General features: G+C 39.8%; 1 protein-coding gene across 1 annotated transcript; it reads left to right on the forward strand.

The window, feature by feature from the left end:
* Positions 1 to 703: 703 nt before the first annotated feature.
* On the forward strand, positions 704 to 2,288 carry LOC128647667 (membrane-bound transcription factor site-1 protease). The gene is made up of 3 exons (XM_053700420.1): positions 704 to 963; positions 1,284 to 1,414; positions 1,581 to 2,288. Exons 1-3 carry the CDS (start codon positions 812 to 814, stop codon positions 1,775 to 1,777), a joined length of 480 nt encoding a protein of 159 aa, XP_053556395.1. The 5' UTR covers positions 704 to 811; the 3' UTR covers positions 1,778 to 2,288.
* Positions 2,289 to 21,525: the final 19,237 nt, after the last annotated feature.

The following is a 21,525-nucleotide window of genomic DNA, read 5'->3' on the forward strand; positions in this document are numbered from 1 at the left end:
AGTGCGTTCTAATGAAACCCTTAGAAAATCATTCACTATTTGTAGACTGTGAACCATATTTTGAGTTTTTGTTGTTTTTAGCCTATTTGCCCTCTAAATAGAGCTCAGTGTTATTTAATCTGTGCAGTGATCTGACATCCTGTCATTTCTTTTCATGGTCATTTATAAAAAAAACATGGAGTAGGGAATTTGCTTTTTATAAACTTCCCAGAGGCAACTTATGGTCTCAAGAATGAGGTATTGCATCAGAGGTGTTTTCATGCATTACTCTGCTGGAGCTCTAATGAAGCTACCACATACATCCCTATATCTGTCATGTTCTTTTAAAAGTGATCACAGGGCAACAACTGTGAGGTATATATTTTTTTCTGGGTTTAGAGAACCAGGATCATTTAAGAAAATGAAGAGCACTGGAAATAAACTATGCACAATCTCTATATGATATATCTATTCATATATTACATGTTGTAAACTTAATTGTATTATTCTCACCAGATTTTAGTACACAAATGTGCGCTATATTTTTTTTTTCCACTGTAAAGTGTTATTTCACCCGCCAAATGGTTAATGTTGTTTGTTTTTTAATTTCTGCTCTAATAAAACTTAGCCTGGGTGGGACACAGAATTAGCCACAACAGATTTTCCTAAACCTCATAGCTTTATAAACTTTACAGTTTGTTCGGTTGTGGGGGGGGGTTTATACTTAAAAGCTGACTGAATGTTGTACCGCGCTGCATTGATTTTGGATATTTAGAAATCTATCAGGATGGCAGCAGCTATGCCAAGCTAGAAGGTGCTGCACATCCATATTATGCTTTCTATGTTAATATTTGCAGGCAATCATCTTCATCGCTATTCTAAGGTATTAGAGGCACATCTAGGGGACCCCAAACCCCGCCCTCTCCCAGCCTGTCCACATTTGTCCTGGGCAAAACCACTTCCTCTTAATGAAACAGCTCCCAGGTATGTATCACTCATAGTGCAACTGCAATATATTATATACACACACATATGATGCTTGTTTTTCAAGCATCATATTAGTTATGTTGTTAATTCATAATTACAGACCTACTGATATACAGTGAGTTATAAGGGGTTTGTCTAGTGCATGCACAGTATATAATGATCATGTATTGTCATGTATTAACCTATTACTATTTACCCTGATGTTATCCAGTTATGCATGTGTATATGCTTTGTGGTAGCCAATGAATAGACGATTATAATGTGTATTAGATGAGAGAATTACCTATATCCTGCAAACGTCCTTTTTATTTCTTCAGTAACCTGTGGAAGCATCAGAAACTGCTATCTATAGATCTGGACAAGGTGGCTCTACCAAACTTCCGATACAATAGACCACAAGTGAGACCTCTGTCCCCTGGAGAGAGTGGTGCATGGGACATTCCTGGAGGCAAGTAACTGATCTCTTGATTTTTTAGGGTGGCATAAAAAAACAATGTAGCTGCGCATTTTAAGGAGACTTTTTAAAAGTTATGTATGCACTATAGATTATGCAGTGCACTTGTGAAATAGTATCTCTGCAAGCTCACTTTGTAACAATTTGGTGTCCCACACAGGTATCATGCCTGGACGTTATAATCAGGATGTAGGCCAGACCATTCCAGTTTTTGCTTTCTTGGGTGCAATGTTTGTTCTGGTATTCTTTGTGGTCCAAATAAACAAGGCTAAGAGCAAGCCAAAGAGAAGGAAACCTCGAGTGAAGCGCCCTCAGCTCATTCAACAATTCCACCAAATAAAGACTCCGTCTGTCTAAGTAGCTACATCATGATCTGCTAAAAGCTGAACCGGTTGGACACTGTGCACGGCCAGCTCTGCACTGAAAAAGCAGCCTTATTGCAGCTCTTAGCACCGGCAATTGACCCTCGTCAAGGGGCAGGAGTGTTCCAAAGACTCAATACATTTTAATGGGCTCTAAAGTGGACTTTCCTATAGGAAAATATACAGATCTCAATTACTGACCAAACTGAAGCTTGGTGGGAATCATTTTTTTTATATTTATTATGTAAAGGAAGTCCCTTTTTTAAGGGCTAATTTCTACCAAAAAAAGACATTGGGTGGAATGCAATGTTGTACAAGAACCTGTGCTCAGCACAAACCAAATCAAGATGGGGAATATTTTAATAGGTGTTCAGTTGTTCACCCCAATCAGTGACTTTTATTTTTATAAAGATCTCTGCCAGTTTTGTAAATTTTGGTCATTATTTCACCATTGTTGGTGGAGTGAGTTTTCAATAAATATGCATCATATAATGAAGCAAAACCTATTTCCTCTGCTTTGCCTTTTTTTACTATTTAAAACATAGTTGTATACAACTCAAATTTAAGGTAACAGTAAACAGATGAGATTTTAATGTAAAAAGTTTAGTTATGCGTACTAAAATAACTTTGCAATGTGCTTTCATTATTTATTTTGCCCCCACTTTCATGTAATGAGCTCTGCAAATTATGGGTTTTCTAATTCACATAATTGATAAAAAGTCACACTGCTGACATTTTCAAGGTGAAAGGGACAGGAAACCCCAAAACATTATTTCATGATTTGGATAGAACATACAATGTCAAACAACTTTCCAATTTACTTATATTATCACATTTGCTTCATTCATTTGTCATCCTTTGAAAAAGGAACAACAATGCAATACTGGCAGCTAGCTGACCACATCTAGTTAGCTAATCACAAGAGACAAATGTGTGCAGGGGCACCAATCAGCAGCTAACTCTCACTAGTGTATGATATGTGCGTATTCTTTTTGAACAAGGAATACCAAGAGAAAGAAGCAGATTTAAAAATAGAAGTGAATTTAAAAGTGTCTTAGAATTACATGCTCTATCTGAACCATGCAAGTTTAATTTTGACTTTCCTATCCTTTAACTCTGTTACATATCAATGTTCTCCCCAGGACCTTTTTTAATGTGCACACAACCTGACTGATTTTACTGACCACCCAGCTAAAATTAGCTAATATTTTATTATTATTTTTTCAGTGTTAATTGCATAATTTAACATAAATCTACTTAATTATTTTTGCTGTAAAGTTGGATGGCAACATTTGTTATAATATGACAAAGTATTCTACTTCCCTCACATGGTTACTTCATAATACCACCCGGTTGGCAACATTTTCTGCAGAGAACACTTATAAGAACTGCAAAACCTTAGAGACATTAAACCCAAAAAAATTATTTCATGATTCAGACAGAGAATACAATTTTAAACATTCCAATTTACTTCTATTATCTAATTTGCTTCATTCTTTAGATATCCTTTGTTAAAGAAATAGCAATGCACATGGGTGAGCCAATCACATGAGGCATCTATGTGCAGCCACCAATCAGAAGCTACTGAGCATATCTAGATATGCTTTTCAGGAAAGAATATCAAGAGAATGAAGCAAATTAGATAATAGAAGTAACTTAGAAAGTGGTTTAAAATGGTATTCTCCATCTGAATCATGAAAGAAAAAATGTGGGTTTAATGTCCCTTTTAAGGGTGGGTGGAGTTTGGCTATTGGAAAACAACTGCAGCAAACAAGATGTTAAAGGAATACTAAAGTCAAAATAACTTTTGACTCAGAAAGAGCAGGCAGTTTTAACAGAATTTATAATTTATTTCCATAATCAAAGTGTGCACACTTTCTGATGCACCAGCTCTTACTGAGCCTGTGCAACTTCAGTGTATATTACTCTGTGATTATATATTATATAAGTCTGTGATTGGTTGATTTCATCACATGACCTGTATCATGGGACAGAAATCAGCCAATCACACTTATATAATCCGACAAATTATTTTTGCTTTCCTAAGATATGGAGAGTCCACAATTCACTCATTCAATTACTAGTTGGAATATCACTCCTGGCCAGCAGGAGGCAAAGAGCACCACAGCAAAGCAGTTAGTGTCACTACCTTACCCATAATCCCCAGTCATTCTCTTTGCCTCTGTCAGTGGAGGAGTTGAAGTTTGGTGTCTGAAGAAATTGATTCCTTTTTTGGGTACTTTTACCTGCAAGCAAGGATTTGAGTTTAGCTGAGTCCACGTCAATCTCTTCAGTAGAGTAGTGGTGGCTTTTAAGCAGTTGGGAAACAAAGCAAGGGGACTCTCACAACTTCCTAACACATTTCTGCCCATGGTACAGAAAGCCAGGGTTGGTTACTCTGTTCCTTTTCTACCGGTCTCTGTAAGGAGTATGTGTCCTTTCATGCCTTGTGGGCTGTCTTCCTGCCGGACAGCTAGACTGCAGGTAAGTGCTTTTGTCTTTTAGGTCTTGGAGACTTGCGCTTCAGAAGAATGTCATATGCAGCAGAAGGGGACATTTTTAAAATCCTTTATACAGGATATTCTTTGGCAGTGGGCAGGCACATTATGTATGTTGAGACTAGGGGTTAATATTCCCTTTATTGGGATGTTTTTCCTCTTTGGGTTAATTTTGTTGAAACCCTTTATTAGTGTGTGTGTGGCTTATGTTTTATACAGGGATTTATGTATAAACTTAAAATTTGGCAGTTGGTTTTCTTTGCTTGCTTAGCTAGAAAAGGCTAACTGACTGCTTGAGCGTTTGAATTTCAGTCTCTTCAGTGTCGATCTACTATATGATAGTTTTAGAGACTTCTGGCAGCCAAATTTTTTATAAGTGTTACGGTAAGGCACCTCAGCCTGTCTGAGGTGTAGGGGGCCTGATTGGTTTATTATTTTAAAGATTTTTTTTGCATAATGTTAAGCAGCTGTGGTATTAAAAATTCTTAAAGTGACAGTGTATTTTTAAAAATTCTACAGTTTGGGGATTTTTTTATTTATTATTATGGACATGGACCAAGACTCTGTGTCCTTTGACAAATGATTGTTATGCCTTGAGGCATAAATTGTTTTGCCTATGCAATTCTGGGCTGCATACTTAGCTAGAACACTTCAATTTAAAGATAAATTGTTGCCCTCTGAGCCCAATGTCACTCAGGATGATGCCGTTCAGGCAATGCCACAGCTTTCTCCTCAAACTTCCCAAGCCTCTATGGCGTCACATACAGTGCCCTGCAGTTCCTTTTAGCCTCCTGGAGCAGTTAATTTGCCTGCAGATTTTGCTGAAATTTAGACATTCAGATAGTAAGGTTTCTGTTCCACCTACTGCTACGCAGGTTGCCTTCCCTCACAAGTCTGATGAGGAGGATACGTCGGTAGCCTCTGAGGGTGAAATCTCAGATTCGGACAGTATTATTCCTTCAAACTTAAATCTGAAGTTTACTTCTTCAGTATCAGATAAACACCTTTGTGTACTGTTAAAGGAGGTATTGGCTACTTTTGACGACTCCAATATTTTTATCGTTGTCAACCCTAAGAGGTTTAGTAAACTTAATAAATACTATGATGATCCTTCCTCTGTGGAAGTGTTTCCTATTCCAGATCGTGTGACATAGATTATTTCACAGGAATGGGAGAAGCCAGGGATACCTTTTCCCCCATCTCCCGTCTTTAAAAAGATGTTTCCTGTTGCTGACTCCATTAAAGATTCATGTTGCACGGTGCCTAAAGTAGAAGGGGCTATTTCTACTCTGGCTAAGAGATCTACGATCCCTATAGAGGATAGCTGCTCCTTTAAGGATCCCATGGACAAAAAAACTGGAGACTTATTTGGAAATGATCTATGTTCATCAAGGTCTTCAATGGCAACCTGCAGTTTGTATTGCCACAGTAGCAAGTGCTGCATCTTATTGGTGCAACGCCTTGTCTGAATCATTTTTAGTAGAGACTCCGTTTGAGGAGATCCAAGATAGGATTAAGGCTCTCAAAGTAGCCAATGCCTTTATTTATGATGCTAACATGTAAGTTATTAGACTGGGAGCCAAGATGTCTGGCTTCATTATCTTAGCCCGCAGGTCTTTGTGGCTAAAATCTTGGTCAGCTGATGTTACCTCCAAGCTTCTGGCGCTTCCTTACAAGTCTGGCAGAAATCATTTTTGATATCATGGGTGGAAAAGGGTATTTTCTACCACAAGACAAGAAGAACTGACCTAAAGGACGTCCTTTCGTAACTTCAAAGGTCAAAAGTCTTTCCCCCTCTTCCAAGCAGGAACAGTCCAAGTCTTCTTGGAAGCCCAATCAATCTTGGAATAAGGGGAAGCAATCAAAGAAACCCTCAGCTGAGTCTAAGTCCGCACGAAGGGTTGGCCCCCGATCCGGGATCGGATCAAGTGGGGGGGCAGACTTTCCCTGTTTTGTCAAGCGTGGATTCAAGATGTCCCAGATCCTTGGGCTGTGGACATAGTATCTCAGGATTACAAAATAAAATTCAAAACTTTCCCTCATGGGGCAGATTCCTCCTCTCAAGATTATCTGCAGACCAGGTAAAAAAAAGAGGCATTCTTGAACTATGTACAGGACCTTTCCTCCCTGGGAGTGATTGTTCCAGTTCCAGTAAGTGAACAGGGTCTAGGATTCTATTCAAATCTGTACGTGGTTCCCAAAAAAGAGGGAACCTTTCGACCCATTTTAGACCTAAATTGTCTCAACAAATTTCTCGGGACCGTCCTTCAAAATGGAGACCATTCATTCCATTCTTCCTTTGGACCCAGTGGGTCAGTTCATGACGACCATAGACCTGAAGGATGCGTATCTTCATGTTCCCATACACAGGATCATCACAAGTTCCTGAGATTCGCCTTTCTAGACAAACACTTTCAGTTTGTAGCTCTTCCGTTTTGGCCATGCCACAGCTCCCAGAATTTTCTTAAAGGTCTTGGGGGCTGTCTTATCAGTGATTAGGTCTCTGGGAATTACAGTAGTGCCCTACCTGGATGACATATTGGTTCAGGCGTATCATCTTTTCAACAAGCAAACTCTCATACAGAGATATTGTTGGCTATTCTACATTCCACGGATGGAAATTGAATCTGGAGAAGAGTTCCCTTGTTCCAGCTACAAGGGTGGTTTTTCTGACAGAGGTCAGAAAATCCAAGATTATTTTCTCTTGCCTCTCTTCAGTCTACTGTTCAGCCGTCAGTAGCTCAATGTATGGAGGTAATTGGTCTGATGGTCGCTTCTATGGGCATCATTCCCTTTGCTCAATTCCCTTTGAGAGCTCTGCAGTTATGCATGCTCAGACAAGAGACTATCTCCCGTGGTGGCTTGCTCAGGAGCATCTGTCTCAGGGCACATGCTTCCAGAGACCTTCCTGGGTGATCGAGACCACGGACACCAGCCTGCTAGGCTGAAGAGCAGTCTGGGACTTGTAAAAGGCGCAGGGACTATGGACTCTGGAGGAGTCTGCTCTCCCAATAAACATCTTGAATCAATCAATGGTCGGTCCACAGCACTATAGTAAAAGTTCACTTTATTGGAAACAGTGTAAAACCAAAAGGTGACGGTTTGGGGTTACCCCCTTACCCCCTTAATCATACCGATTATGGTATGATTAAGGGGGTAACCCCGAACCGTCACCTTTTCGTTTTACACTGTTTCCAATAAAGTGAACTTTTACTATAGAGCTGTGGACCGACCATTGATTGATTCTGTTTGGGGAGCTAGACAGCAACCCCAGGTCTTCACAAGCACATTCCACCAGTGGCTGTATCATTTGGAGTGTATACAATAAACATTTTGTAGTTGAGTGATTTACAATGCTCTGATTGCTTGGCCCGGTTTATCAGGTTTTAGTCGGATAACATCACCTCAGTGGCTTACATCAACCACCAGGGAGGAACTCTGAGTTCCTTAGCCATGAAGGAGGTGGCACAGATTATTCAGTGGGTGGAAGCTCACAATCATTGTCTATCTGCCATCAACATATGTGCAGTGGACAACTGGGAAGTGGATTTCCTAAGCAGAAAGACATTTCATCCCGGGGAGTGGGCTCTCCATCTGGAGTTGTTCTCCTGGTTAACCCTAAAATGGGGGCTGCCGGAGTTGGATCTGATGGCGTTTCGGCAGAACGCCAAGCTTCCAAGGTACGGTTCATGGTCAAGAGATCCTCAGGCCGCTCTGATAGATGCTCTGGCGGTTCCTTGGGATTTCGGTCTAGCATACCTGTTTCCTCCATTTGCGCTCCTTCCACGAGTCATTGCTCGTATCAAACAAGAAAGAGCATCTGTAATTCTAATAGCTCCTGCATGGCCTCGCAGGATCAGGTATGCAGACCTAGTAAAGATGTCATCTCGTGCACCTTGGAGGTTGCCTCTGAGGAAGGACCTTCTAACTCAGGGTCCATTCCTCCATCCAAATCTCGTTTCTCTGAAGCTGACTGCTTGGAGAGTTCTGTCTAAGCGTGGATTTTCTGAGTTGGTCATTGAGACCATGATCCAGGCTCGCAAGCCTGTTACTTGAAACATTTACCATAAGGTATGGCGTAAATACCTTTATTGGTGTGAATCTAAGGGCTACTCTTGGAGTAGGGTCAGGATTCCTAGAATGTTGTCTTTTCTCCAGGAAGGTCTGGAGAAAGGGTTGTCAGTCAGTTCTCTGAAAGGTCAGATTTCTGCATTATCTATTTCTTTCATGTAATTAGCAAGAGTCCATGAGCTAGTGACGTATGGGATATACATTCCTACCAGGAGGGGCAAAGTTTCCCAAACCTTAAAATGCCTATAAATACACCCCTCACCACACCCACAATTCAGTTTTTACAAACTTTGCCTCCCATGGAGGTGGTGAAGTAAGTTTGTGCTTGATTCTACGTTGATATGCGCTTCGCAGCAGGCTGAAGCCCGGTTTTCCTCTGAGTGCAGTGAATGTCAGGGATGTGAAGAGAGTATTGCCTATTTGAATACAATGGTCTTCTTCTAGGGGATCTATTTCATAGGTTCTCTGTTATCGGTCGTAGAGATTTCTTCTACCTCCCTTTTCAGATCGACGATATACTCTTATATACCATTACCTCTACTGATTCTCGTTTCAGTAGTGGTTTGGCTATCTACTTTATGTAGATGAGGGTCTTAGGGTAAGTAAGTCTTATTTCTATTTATGACACTCAAAGCTATGGTTGGGCACTTTATATGTAAAGTTCTAAATATATGTGTTTAAACTTATATTTGCCATGATTCAGGATAATCAGTATTCCTTCATTCAGACTGTCAGTTTCATTGTTTGGGAAAATGCATATAAATTTCTTTTCTTTCATGTAATTAGCAAGAGTCCATGAGCTAGTGACGTATGGGATATACATTCCTACCAGGAGGGGCAAAGTTTCCCAAACCTTAAAATGCCTATAAATACACCCCTCACCACACCCACAATTCAGTTTTACAAACTTTGCCTCCGATGGAGGTGGTGAAGTAAGTTTGTGCTAGATTCTACGTTGATATGCGCTCCGCAGCAAGTTGGAGCCCGGTTTTCCTCTCAGCGTGCAGTGAATGTCAGAGGGATGTGAGGAGAGTATTGCCTATTTGAATGCAGTGATCTCCTTCTACGGGGTCTATTTCATAGGTTCTCTGTTATCGGTCGTAGAGATTAATCTCTTACCTCCCTTTTCAGATCGACGATATACTCTTATATATACCATTACCTCTGCTGATTCTCGTTTCAGTACTGGTTTGGCTTTCTACAAACATGTAGATGAGTGTCCTGGGGTAAGTAAATCTTATTTTCTGTGACACTCTAAGCTATGGTTGGGCACTTTGTTTATAAAGTTCTATATGTATTCAAACATTTATTTGCCTTGACTCAGAATGTTCAACTTTCCTTATTTTTCAGACAGTCAGTTTCATATTTGGGATAATGCATTTGAATTAATCATTTTTTCTTACCTTCAAAAATTTGACTCTTTTTTTCCTGTGGGCTGTTAGGCTCGCGGGGGCTGAAAATGCTTCATTTTATTGCGTCATTCTTGGCGCAGACTTTTTTGGCGCAAAAATTCTTTTCCGTTTCCTGCGTCATACGTGTCGCCGGAAGTTGCGTCATTTTTTGACGTTATTTTGCGCCAAAAATGTCGGCGTTCCGGATGTGGCGTCATTTTTGGCGCCAAAAGCATTTAGGCGCCAAATAATGTGGGCGTCTTATTTGGCGCTAAAAAATAAGGGCGTCGCTTTTGTCTCCACATTATTTAAGTCTTATTTTTTCATTGCTTCTGGTTGCTAGAAGCTTGTTCTTTGGCATTTTTTCCCATTCCTGAAACTGTCATTTAAGGAATTTGATCAATTTTGCTTTATATGTTGTTTTTTCTCTTACATATTGCAAGATATCTCACGTTGCATCTGAGTCAGAAGATACTTCAGGAAAATCGCTGTCTAGTGCTGGAGCTACCAAGCTAAGTGTATCTGCTATAATTTTTGGTATCTGTTTCTCCAGCTGTTGTTTGTATTGCATGTCATGACAAACTTATTAATGCAGATAAAATTTCCTTTAGTACTGTTACATTACCTGTTGCTGTTCCGTCAACATCTAATTTTCAGAGTGTTCCTGATAAACATAAGAGATTTTATTTTTTAAATCCATTAAGAAGGCTATGTCTGTTATTTCTCCTTCTAGTTTACATAAAAGTCTTTTAAAACTTCTCTTTTTCAGATGAATTTTTAAATGAACATCATCATTCTGATACTGATAATGGTTCTTCTGGTTCAGAGGTTTCTGTCTCAGAGGTTGATGCTGATAAATCTTTGTATTTGTTCAAAATGGAATTTATTCGTTCTTTATTTAAAGAAGTATTAATTGCATTAGAAATAGAGGATTCTGGTCCTCTTGATACTAAATCTAAACGTTTAAATAAGGTTTTTAAATCTCCTGTAGTTATTCCAGAAGTGTTTAATCTCCCTGATGCTATTTCTGAAGTAATTTCCAGGGAATGGAATAATTTGGGTAATTCTTTTACTCCTTCTAAACGTTTAAGCAATTATATCCTGTGCCATCTGACAGATTAGTTTTTTTGGGACAAAATCCCTAAGGTTATGGGGCTGTCTCTACTCCTGCTAAATGTGCTACTATTCCTACGGCAGATAGTAATTCATTTAAGGATCCTTTAGATAGGAAAATTGAATCCTTTCTAAGAAAAGCTTACTTATGTTCAGGTAATCTTCTTAGACCTGCTATATTTTTAGCGGATGTTGCTGCAGCTTCAACTTTTTGGTTAGAAGCTTTAGCTCAACAAGTAACAGATCATAATTTTATAGCATTATTATTATTCTATAACATGCTAATAATTTTATTGGTGATACCATCTTTTGATATCATTAGAGTTGATGTCAGGTATATGTCTCTAGCTATTTTAGCTAGAAAAGCTTTATGGATTAAACTTGGAATGCTGATATGTCTTCTAAGTCAACTTTGCTTTCCCTTTCTTTCCAGGGTAATAAATTATTATTTCAACTGTTTCTGGAAGGAAGGGAACTTTTTTACCAAAGGATAAAAAATCTAAGGTAAATTTAGGTCTAATAATCATTTTCGTTCCTTTCCTCACAATAAGGAACAAAAGCCTGATCCTTCATTCTCAGGAGCGGTATCAGTTTGGAAACTATTTCCAGTTTGGAATATATCCAAGCCTTATAGAAAACCTATAGCCAGCTCCTAAGTACCCATGAAGGTGCGGACCTTATTCCAGCTCAGCTGGTATGGGGCAGATTACGTTTTCTTCAAAGAAATTTTGATCAATTCCGTTCTCAATTTCTGGTTTCAGAACATTGTTTCAGAAAGGTACAGAATTGGCTTCAGTTAAGGCCTCCTGCTAAGAGATTTTTTTCTTTCCCGTGTCCCAGTTAACACAGCAAAGGCTCAGCATTTCAGAAATGTGTTTCAGATCTAGAGTTGGCTGGAGTAATTATGCCAGTTCCAGTTCTGGAATAGGGGCTGGGGTTTTATTTTATCTCTTCATTGTACCAAAGAAGGTCAATTCCTTCAGACCAGTTCCGGATCTATCAATATTGAATCGTTATGTAGGGATACCAATATTCAAGATGGTTACTGTAGGACTGTCCTGCCTTTTGTTTAGCAAGGGCATTATATGTCTACAATAGATTTACAGGATGTGTATCTGCATATTCCGATTCATCCAGATCACTTTTAGTGTCTGAGATTCTCTTTTTAGACAAGCATTACCAGTTTTGTGGCTCTACCGTTTGGCCTAGTCTCAGTTCCAAGAATTTTTTTCAAAGGTTCTCGGTGCCCTTCTTTCTGTAATCAGAGAACAGGGTTTTTGGTATTTCCTTATTGGACCATATCTGGGTACTTGCTCAGTCTTCTCATTTTCAAAGAATCTCATACGAATCGACTTGTGTTGTTTCTTCAAGTTCATGGTTGGAGGATCAATTTACCAATCAGTTCATTGATTCCTCAGACAAGGGTAACCTTTTTAGGTTTCTAGAATAGATTCAGTGTCTATGACTCTGTCCTTGTCAGACAAGAGAAGTTTAACATTGATATCAGCTTGTCAAAACCTTCAGTCACAATCATTCCCTTTGGTAGCCTTATGCATGGAAATTTTAGGTCTTAGGACTGCCGCATCAGATGCGATCTCCTTTGCTCGTTTTCACATGCGACCTCTTCAGCTCTGTATGCTGAACCAATGGTGCAGGGATTACTCAAAGATATCTCAATTAATATCTTTAAACCGATTATACGACACTCTCTGACATGGTGGACAGATCACCATCGTTTAGTTCAGGGGGCTTCTTTGTTCTTCCGACCTGGACTATAATCTCAACAGATGCAAGTCTTACAGGTTGGGGAGCTGTGTGGGGGTATCTGACGGCACAAGGGGTTTGGGAATCTCAGGAGGTGAGATTTCCGATCAATATTTTGGAACTCCGTGCAATTTCAGAGCTCTTCAGTCTTGGCCTCTTCTGAAGAGAGAGTTGTTCATTTGTTTTCAGATAGACAATGTCACAACTGTGGCATACATCAATCATCAAGGAGGGACTCACAGTCCTCTGGCTATGAAAGAAGTATCTCGAATTTTGGTTTGGGCGGAATCCAGCTCCTGTCTAATCTCTGCGGTTCATATCCCAGGTATGGACAATTGGAAAGCGGATTATCTCAGTCGCCAAACGTTGCACCTGGGCGAATGGTCTTCACCCAGAGGTATTTCCTCAGATTGTTCAAATGTGGGAACTCCCAGAAATAGATCTGATGGCTTCTCATCTAAACAAGAAACTTCCCTGGTATCTGTCCGGATCCAGGGATCCTCGGGCGGAGGCAGTGGATGCATTATCTCTTCCTTACAAGTGTCATCCTGCCTATATCTTTCCGCCTCTAGTTCTTCTTCCAAGGGTATTCTCTAATATTCTAAAGGAATGCTCGTTTGTCCTGCTGGTAGCTCCAGCATGGCCTCACAGGTTTTGGTATGCGGATCTTGTCCGGATGGCCTCTTGCCAGCTGTGGACTCTTCCGTTAAGACCAGTCTTTCTGTCTCAAGGTTCTTTTTTCCATCAGGATCTCAAAACCTTAATTTTAAGGTGTGGAGTTTGAACGCTTGATTCTTGGTCAAAGAGGTTTCTCTGACTCTGTGATTGATACTATGTGACAGGCTCGTAAATCTGTATCTAGAGAGATATATTATAGAGTCTGGAAGACTTATATTTCTTCAGGATGGTTTAGATAAAGGTTTGTCCGCAAGTTTCTTGAAAGACAAATCTCTGCTCTTTCTGTTCTTTTTCACAGAAGGATTGCTAATCTTCCTGATATTCATTGTTTTGTACAAGCTTTGGTTCGTATAAAACCTGTCATTAAGTCAATTTCTCCTCCTTGGAGTTTGAATTTGGTTCTGGGGGCTCTTCAATCTCCTCCTTTTGAACCCATGCATTCTTTGGTCGTTATATTACTTTCTTGGAAAGTTTTGTTTCTTTTGGCCATCTCTTCTGCCAGAAGAGTCTCTGAATTATCTACTCTTTTTTGTGAGTCTCCTTTTCTGATTTTGCATCAGGATAAGGCGGTGCTGCGAACTTCTTTTGAATTTTTTACCTAAGGTTGTGAATTCTAACAACATTAGTAGAGAAATTGTGGTTCCTTCATTATGTCCTAATCCTATGAATTCTAAGGAGAAATCATTGCATTCTTTGGATGCTGTTAGAGCTTTGTAATATTATGTTGAAGCTATTAAGTCTTTCCGAAAGACTTCTAGTCTATTTGTCATCTTTTCCGGTTCTAGAAAAGACCAGAAAGCTTCTGCCATTTCTTTGGCATCTTGGTTGAAATCTTTATTTCATCATGCCTATGTTGAGTCGGGTAACACTCCGCCTCAAAGGATTACAGCTCATTCTACTAGGTTAGTTTCTACTTCCTGGGCGTTTAAGAATGAAGCTTCGGTTGATCAGATTTGCAAAACAGCAACTTGGTCCTCTTTGCATACTTTTACTAAATTCTACCATTTTGATGTGTTTTCTTCTTCTGAAGCAGTTTTTGGTAGAAACGTACTTCAGGCAGTGGTTTCAGTTTGAATCTTCTGCTTATGTTTTTTCATTAAAATTTTATTCTGGGTGTGGATTATTTTCAGCAGGAATTGGCTGTCTTTATTTTATCCCTCCCTCTCTAGTGACTCTTGTGTGGAAAGATCCACATCTTGGGTAATCATTATCCCATACGTCACTAGCTCATGGACTCTTGCTAATTACATGAAAGAAAACATAATTTATGTAAGAACTTACCTGATAAATTCATTTCTTTCATATTAGCAAGAGTCCATGAGGCCCGCCCTTTTTTGTGGTGGTTTTGATTTTTTTGTATAAAGCACAATTATTCCAATTCCTTATTTTATATGCTTTCGCACTTTTTTCTTATCACCCCACTTCTTGGCTATTCGTTAAACTGAATTGTGGGTGTGGTGAGGGGTGTATTTATAGGCATTTTAAGGTTTGGGAAACTTTGCCCCTCCTGGTAGGAATGTATATCCCATACGTCACTAGCTCATGGACTCTTGCTAATATGAAAGAAATGAATTTATCAGGTAAGTTCTTACATAAATTATGTTTTTTCTTACCTTAAATTTTCAATTAACTTTTTTCAAAAAATTGCGGGTTGTTAGGCTCGCGGGTGCAGAAAATGCTTCTATTTATTGCGTAATTTTTTGCACGAGACTTTTTTGGCACAAAAATGTCGTCATTTCCGGCGTCATAGTTGGCGCCGGAAGTTTTTACGTAATTGCGTCATTTTTTACGTATGTGTATTGCGGACGTTTTTTTGGCGCCAAAAAATATGGGCGTCATTCTTGGCGCCAAAATGTGTGGGCGTTATTTTTGGCGCCAAAAATATGGGTGTCATTCCTGGCACCAGTTTTTTTCACACTATTTCAGTCTCACTATTCAGTTGCTTCTGTTTTTATAGAAGCTTGTTTCATTTTGCATTTTTTCCCATTCCTGAAACTGCCATTTAAGGAATTTGATAATTTTGCTTTATATGTTGTTTTTTCTTTTACATATTGCAAGATGTCACTACCTGACCCTGGATCAGAATCTACTTCTTGAAAGACGCTGCCTGATGTCAGTTCTACCAAAGCTAAGTGCATTTGTTGTAAACCTTTGGTAACTGTTCCTCCAGCTGTTGTTTGTGATACTTGTCATGATAAGCTTTCAAACGCAGATAGTATTTCCATTAGTAATAATCCATTACCTGTAGTTGTTCCTTCAACATCTAATGTTCAGGATGTTCCTGTTAATGTTAAAGAATTTGTTTCTAAATCTATTCGGAAGGCTCTGTTATTCCTCCTGCTAGATGTAAGAGGTCTTTTAAAACTTCACATATTTCAGATGAATTTTTAAATGACCGCCATCATTCTGACTTATCTATTTCTGATGTGGATCTATCTGATTCAGAAGATTCTACCTCAGATATTGACACTGATAAATCTTCATATTTATTTAAGATGGAGTTTATTCGTTCTTTACTTAAGGAAGTGTTGATTGCTTTAGATATGGAGGAGTCTAGTCCTCTTGATATTAAAACTACTAAGCGTTTAAATGCAGTTTTTAAACCTCCTGTGGTTATTCCAGAAGTTTTTCCAGTTCCTGATGCTATTTCAGAAGTAAGTTCTAGGGAATGGAATAGTCTGGGTACTTCTTTTACTTCTCCAAGGTTTAAGAAATTGTACCCTTTGCCATCTGACAGATTAGAGTTTTGGGATAAAATCCCCAAAGTTGATGGGGCTATTTCTACTCTTGCTAAACGTACTACTATTCCTACGGCAGATAGTACTTTGTTTAAAGATCCTTTAGATAGGAAGCTTGAATCCTTTCTAAGGAAGGCTTATTTATCTTCAGGTAATCTTCTTAGACCTGCTATTTCTTTGGCTGATGTTGCTGCAGCTTCAACTTTCTGGTTGGAGGCTTTAGCGCAACAAGTGTCAGACCATAATGTTTATAGCATTATTAAACTCCTTCAACATGCTAATAACTTTGTGTGATGCCATTTTCGATATCATTAGAATTGATGTCAGGTACATGTCTTTAGCTATTTTAGCTAGAAGAGCTTTATGGCTTAAGTCTTGTAATGCAGATATGACTTCTAAGTCAACATTGCTTTCTCTTTCTTTCCAACGTAATAAATTGTTTGTTTCTCAGTTAGACTCAATAATGTCAACTGTTACTGGGGGGAAGGGAGCCTTTTTACCTCAGGATAAAAAATCTAAAGGTAAATATAGGGCTGCTAATAGTTTTTGTTCCTTTCGTCAGAATAAGGAACAAAAGCCTGACCCTTCCTCTAAAGGAACAGTTTCCGTTTGGAAACCTTTTCCAGTCTGGAATAAATCCAAGCCTTTTAGAAAGTCAAAACCAGCTCCCAAATCCGCATGAAGGTGCGGCCCTCATTCCAGTTCAGCTGGTAGGGGGCAGGTTACGATTTTTCAAAGATGTTTGGATCAATTCGATTCTAAGTCTTTGGATTCAGAACATTGTTTCACAAGGGTACAGAATAGGTTTCAAGGTAAGACCGCCTGTGAGAAGATTTTTTCTTTCACGCATTCCAGTAAACCCAGTGAAGGCTCAAGCGTTTCTGAATTGTGTTTCAGATCTGGAGTCAGCTGGGGTAATTATGCCAGTTCCAGTTCTGGAACGGGGCCTGGGGTTTTATTCAAATCTGTTCATTGTTCCAAAGAAAGATAATTCTTTCAGACCAGTTCTGGATCTAAAAATATTGAATAGTTATGTAAGGATACCAGCATTCAAAATGGTGACTATAAGGACTATTCTGCCTTTTGTTCAGCAAGGGCATTATATGTCCACAATAGACTTACAGGATGCATATCTTCATATTCCAATTCATCCGGATCACTATCAGTTCCTGATATTCTCTTTTCTAGACAAGCATTACCAGTTTGTTGCTCTTCCTTTTGGTCTAGCTACAGCCCCAATGATCTTTTCGAAGGTTCTCGATGCCCTTCTCTCTGTAATCAGGGAGCAGGGTATTGCGGTATTTCCTTATTTGGACGATATCTTGGTACTTGCTCAGTCTTTACATTTTGCAGAATCTCACACGAATCAACTTGTGTTGTTTCTTCAAAGACATGGTTGGAGGATCAATTTACCAAAGAGTTCCTTGATTCCTCAGACAAGGGTAACCTTTTTAGGTTTCCAAATAGATTGTGTCCATGACTTTGTCTCTTACAGAAAAGAGATGTCTGAAATTGGTTTCAGCTTGTCGAAACCTTCAGTCTCAATCTTTCCCTTCGGTAGCTTTATGCATGTAAATTTTAGGTCTCATGACTGCTGCATCGGACGCAATCCCTTTTGCTCGTTTTCACATGAGACCTCTCCAGCTTTGTATGCTGAATCAATGGTGCAGGGATTATACAAAGATATCAATTAATATCCTTAAATCCCAATGTTCGTTCTTCTCTGACTTGGTGGTTGGATCACCATTGTTTAGTTCAAGGGGCCTCTTTTGTTCGTCCAACCTGGACTGTGATCTCAACAGATGCGAGTCTTATAGGTTGGGGAGCTGTATGGGGATCTCTGACAGCGCAGGGGGTTTGGGAATCTCAGGAGGCGAAATTACCAATCAATATTTTGGAACTCCGTGCGATTTTCAGAGCTCTTCAGTTCTGGCCTCTTCTGAAGAGAGAATCGTTTATTTGTTTTCAGACAGACAATGTCACAACTGTGGCATATGTCAATCATCAAGGGGAGACTCACAGTCCTCAGGCTATGAAAGAGGTATCTCGGATACTTGTATTGGCGGAATCCAGCTCCTGTCTAATTTCTGTGGTTCACATCCCAGGTATAGACAATTGGGAAGCCGATTATCTCAGTCGCCAGACGTTACATCCGGGCGAATGGTCTCTTCACCCAGAGGTATTTCTTCAGATTGTACAAATCTGGGGGCTTCCAGAAATAGATCTGATGGCCTCTCATCAAAACAAGAAACTTCCCAGGTATCTGTCCAGATCCAGGGATCTTCAGGCGGAAGCGGTGGACGCGTTGTCACTTCCTTGGAATTATCAACCTGCTTATATCTTTCCGCCTCTAGTTCTTCTTCCAAGAGTGATTTCCAAAATCCTAATGGAGCGTTTGTTTGTACTGCTGGTGGCTCCAGCATGGCCGCACAGGTTTTGGTATGCGGATCTCGTTCAGATGGCAAGTTGTCAACCTTGGACACTTCCGTTAAGGCCAGACCTTCTATCTCAAGGCCCATTTTTCCATCAGGATCTCAAATCATTAAATTTGAAGGTATGGAGATTGAACGCTTAATTCTTAGTCATAGAGTTTCTCTGATTCAGTGATTAATACTATGTTACAGGCTCATAAATCTGTGTCTAGGAAGATCTATTACCGAGTCTGAAAGACTTACATTTCTTGGTGTTCTTCACATAAATTCTCTTGGCATTCTTTTAGAATTCCTAGAATTTTACAATTTCTTCAAGATGGTTTGGATAAGGGTTTTTCTGCAAGTTCCTTGAAAAGACAAATCTCTGCTCTTTCGGTTCTTTTTCACAGAAAGATTGCTAATCATCCTGATATTCATTGTTTTGTACAGGCTTTGGTTCGAATCAAGCCTGTCATTAAGTCAATTTCTCCTCCTTGGAGTCTCAATTTGGTTCTGAGGGCTTTACAGGCTCCTCCGTTTGAACCTATGTATTCTCTGGATATTAAATTACTTTCCTGGAAAGTTTTGTTCCTTTTGGCCATCTCTTCTGCTAGAAGAGTTTCTGAATTATCTGCTCTTTCTCCAACATAGGTGTGTCCGGTCCACGGCGTCATCCTTACTTGTGGGATATTCTCTTCCCCAACAGGAAATGGCAAAGAGCCCAGCAAAGCTGGTCACATGATCCCTCCTAGGCTCCGCCTACCCCAGTCATTCTCTTTGCCGTTGTACAGGCAACATCTCCACGGAGATGGCTTAGAGTTTTTTAGTGTTTAACTGTAGTTTTTATTATTCAATCAAGAGTTTGTTATTTTAAAATAGTGCTGGTATGTACTATTTACTCAGAAACAGAAAAGAGATGAAGATTTCTGTTTGTATGAGGAAAATGATTTTAGCAACCGTTACTAAAATCCATGGCTGTTCCACACAGGACTGTTGAGAGGAATTAACTTCAGTTGGGGGAACAGTGAGCAGTCTCTTGCTGCTTGAGGTATGACACATTCTAACAAGACGATGTAATGCTGGAAGCTGTCATTTTCCTTATGGGATCCGGTAAGCCATGTTTATTAAGATAGTAAATAAGGGCTTCACAAGGGCTTATTAAGACTGTAGACTTTTTCTGGGCTAAATCGATTCATTATTAATACATATTTAGCCTTGAGGAATCATTTAATCTGGGTATTTTGATAAGATTATATCGGCAGGCACTGTTTTAGACACCTTATTCTTTAGGGGCTTTCCCAAATCATAGGCAGAGCCTCATTTTCGCGCCGGTGTTGCGCACTTGTTTTTGAGAGGCATGACATGCAGTCGCATGTGTGAGGAGCTCTGATACATAGAAAAGACTTTCTGAAGGCGTCATTTGGTATCGTATTCCCCTTTGGGCTTGGTTGGGTCTCAGCAAAGCAGATACCAGGGACTGTAAAGGGGTTAAAGTTAAAAACGGCTCCGGTTCCGTTATTTTAAGGGTTAAAGCTTCCAAATTTGGTGTGCAATACTTTTAAGGCTTTAAGACACTGTGGTGAAATTTTGGTGAATTTTGAACAATTCCTTCATATTTTTTCGCAATTGCAGTAATAAAGTGTGTTCAGTTTAAAATTTAAAGTGACAGTAACGGTTTTATTTTAAAACGTTTTTTGTACTTTGTTATCAAGTTTATGCCTGTTTAACATGTCTGAACTACCAGATAGACTGTGTTCTGAATGTGGGGAAGCCAGAGTTCCTTCTCATTTAATTAAATGTGATTTATGTGACAATGCCAATGATGCCCAAGATGATTCCTCAAGTGAGGGGAGTAAGCATGGTACTGCATCATTCCCTCCTTCGTCTACACGAGTCTTGCCCACTCAGGAGGCCCCTAGTACATCTAGCGCGCCAATACTCCTTACTATGCAACAATTAACGGCTGTAATGGATAATTCTGTCAAAAACATTTTAGCCAAAATGCACACTTATCAGCGTAAGCGCGACTGCTCTGTTTTAGATACTGAAGAGCATGACGACGCTGATAATAATGGTTCTGAAGGGCCCCTAAACCAGTCTGATGGGGCCAGGGAGGTTTTGTCTGAGGGAGAAATTACTGATTCAGGGAACATTTCTCAACAAGCTGAACCTGATGTGATTACGTTTAAATTTAAGTTGGAACATCTCCGCATTCTGCTTAAGGAGGTATTATCCACTCTGGATGATTGTGACAAGTTGGTCATCCCAGAGAAACTATGTAAAATGGACAAGTTCCTAGAGGTCCCGGGGCTCCCAGAAGCTTTTCCTATACCCAAGCGGGTGGCGGACATTGTAAATAAAGAATGGGAAAGGCCCGGTATTCCTTTCGTCCCTCCCCCCATATTTAAAAAATTGTTTCCCATGGTCGACCCCAGAAAGGACTTATGGCAGACAGTCCCCAAGGTCGAGGGAGCGGTTTCCACTTTAAACAAACGCACCACTATACCCATAGAAGATAGTTGTGCTTTCAAAGATCCTATGGATAAAAAATTAGAAGGTTTACTTAAAAAGATGTTTGTTCAGCAGGGTTACCTTCTACAACCAATTTCATGCATTGTCCCTGTCGCTACAGCCGCGTGTTTCTGGTTCGATGAGCTGGTAAGGGCGGTCGATAGTGATTCTCCTCCTTATGAGGAGATTATGGACAGAATCAATGCTCTCAAATTGGCTAATTCTTTCACCCTAGACGCCACTTTGCAATTGGCTAGGTTAGCGGCTAAGAATTCTGGGTTTGCGATTGTGGCGCGCAGAGCGCTTTGGTTGAAATCTTGGTCAGCTGATGCGTCTTCCAAGAACAAGCTACTTAACATTCCTTTCAAGGGGAAAACGCTGTTTGGCCCTGACTTGAAAGAGATTATCTCTGATATCACTGGGGGTAAGGGCCACGCCCTTCCTCAGGATCGGCCTTTCAAGGCCAAAAATAAACCTAATTTTCGTCCCTTTCGTAGAAACGGACCAGCCCAAAGTGCTACGTCCTCTAAGCAAGAGGGTAATACTTCTCAAGCCAAGCCAGCTTGGA

This window comes from Bombina bombina, chromosome 1 (genome assembly GCF_027579735.1).
Source record: "Bombina bombina isolate aBomBom1 chromosome 1, aBomBom1.pri, whole genome shotgun sequence".
In the NCBI taxonomy this organism is placed as follows: Eukaryota; Metazoa; Chordata; class Amphibia; order Anura; family Bombinatoridae; genus Bombina; species Bombina bombina.

What these genes read in the sequence shown, in the direction of transcription:
- LOC128647667 (XM_053700420.1), top strand. Translation starts at nt 812, where the DNA reads ATGCTTTCTATGTTAATATTTGCAGGCAATCATCTTCATCGCTATTCT. An exon ending in CTTAATGAAACAGCTCCCAG is followed by an intron (nt 964 to 1,283) that starts GTATGTATCACT and finishes TTATTTCTTCAG; the next exon opens with TAACCTGTGGAAGCATCAGA. An exon ending in TGCATGGGACATTCCTGGAG is followed by an intron (nt 1,415 to 1,580) that starts GCAAGTAACTGA and finishes TGTCCCACACAG; the next exon opens with GTATCATGCCTGGACGTTAT.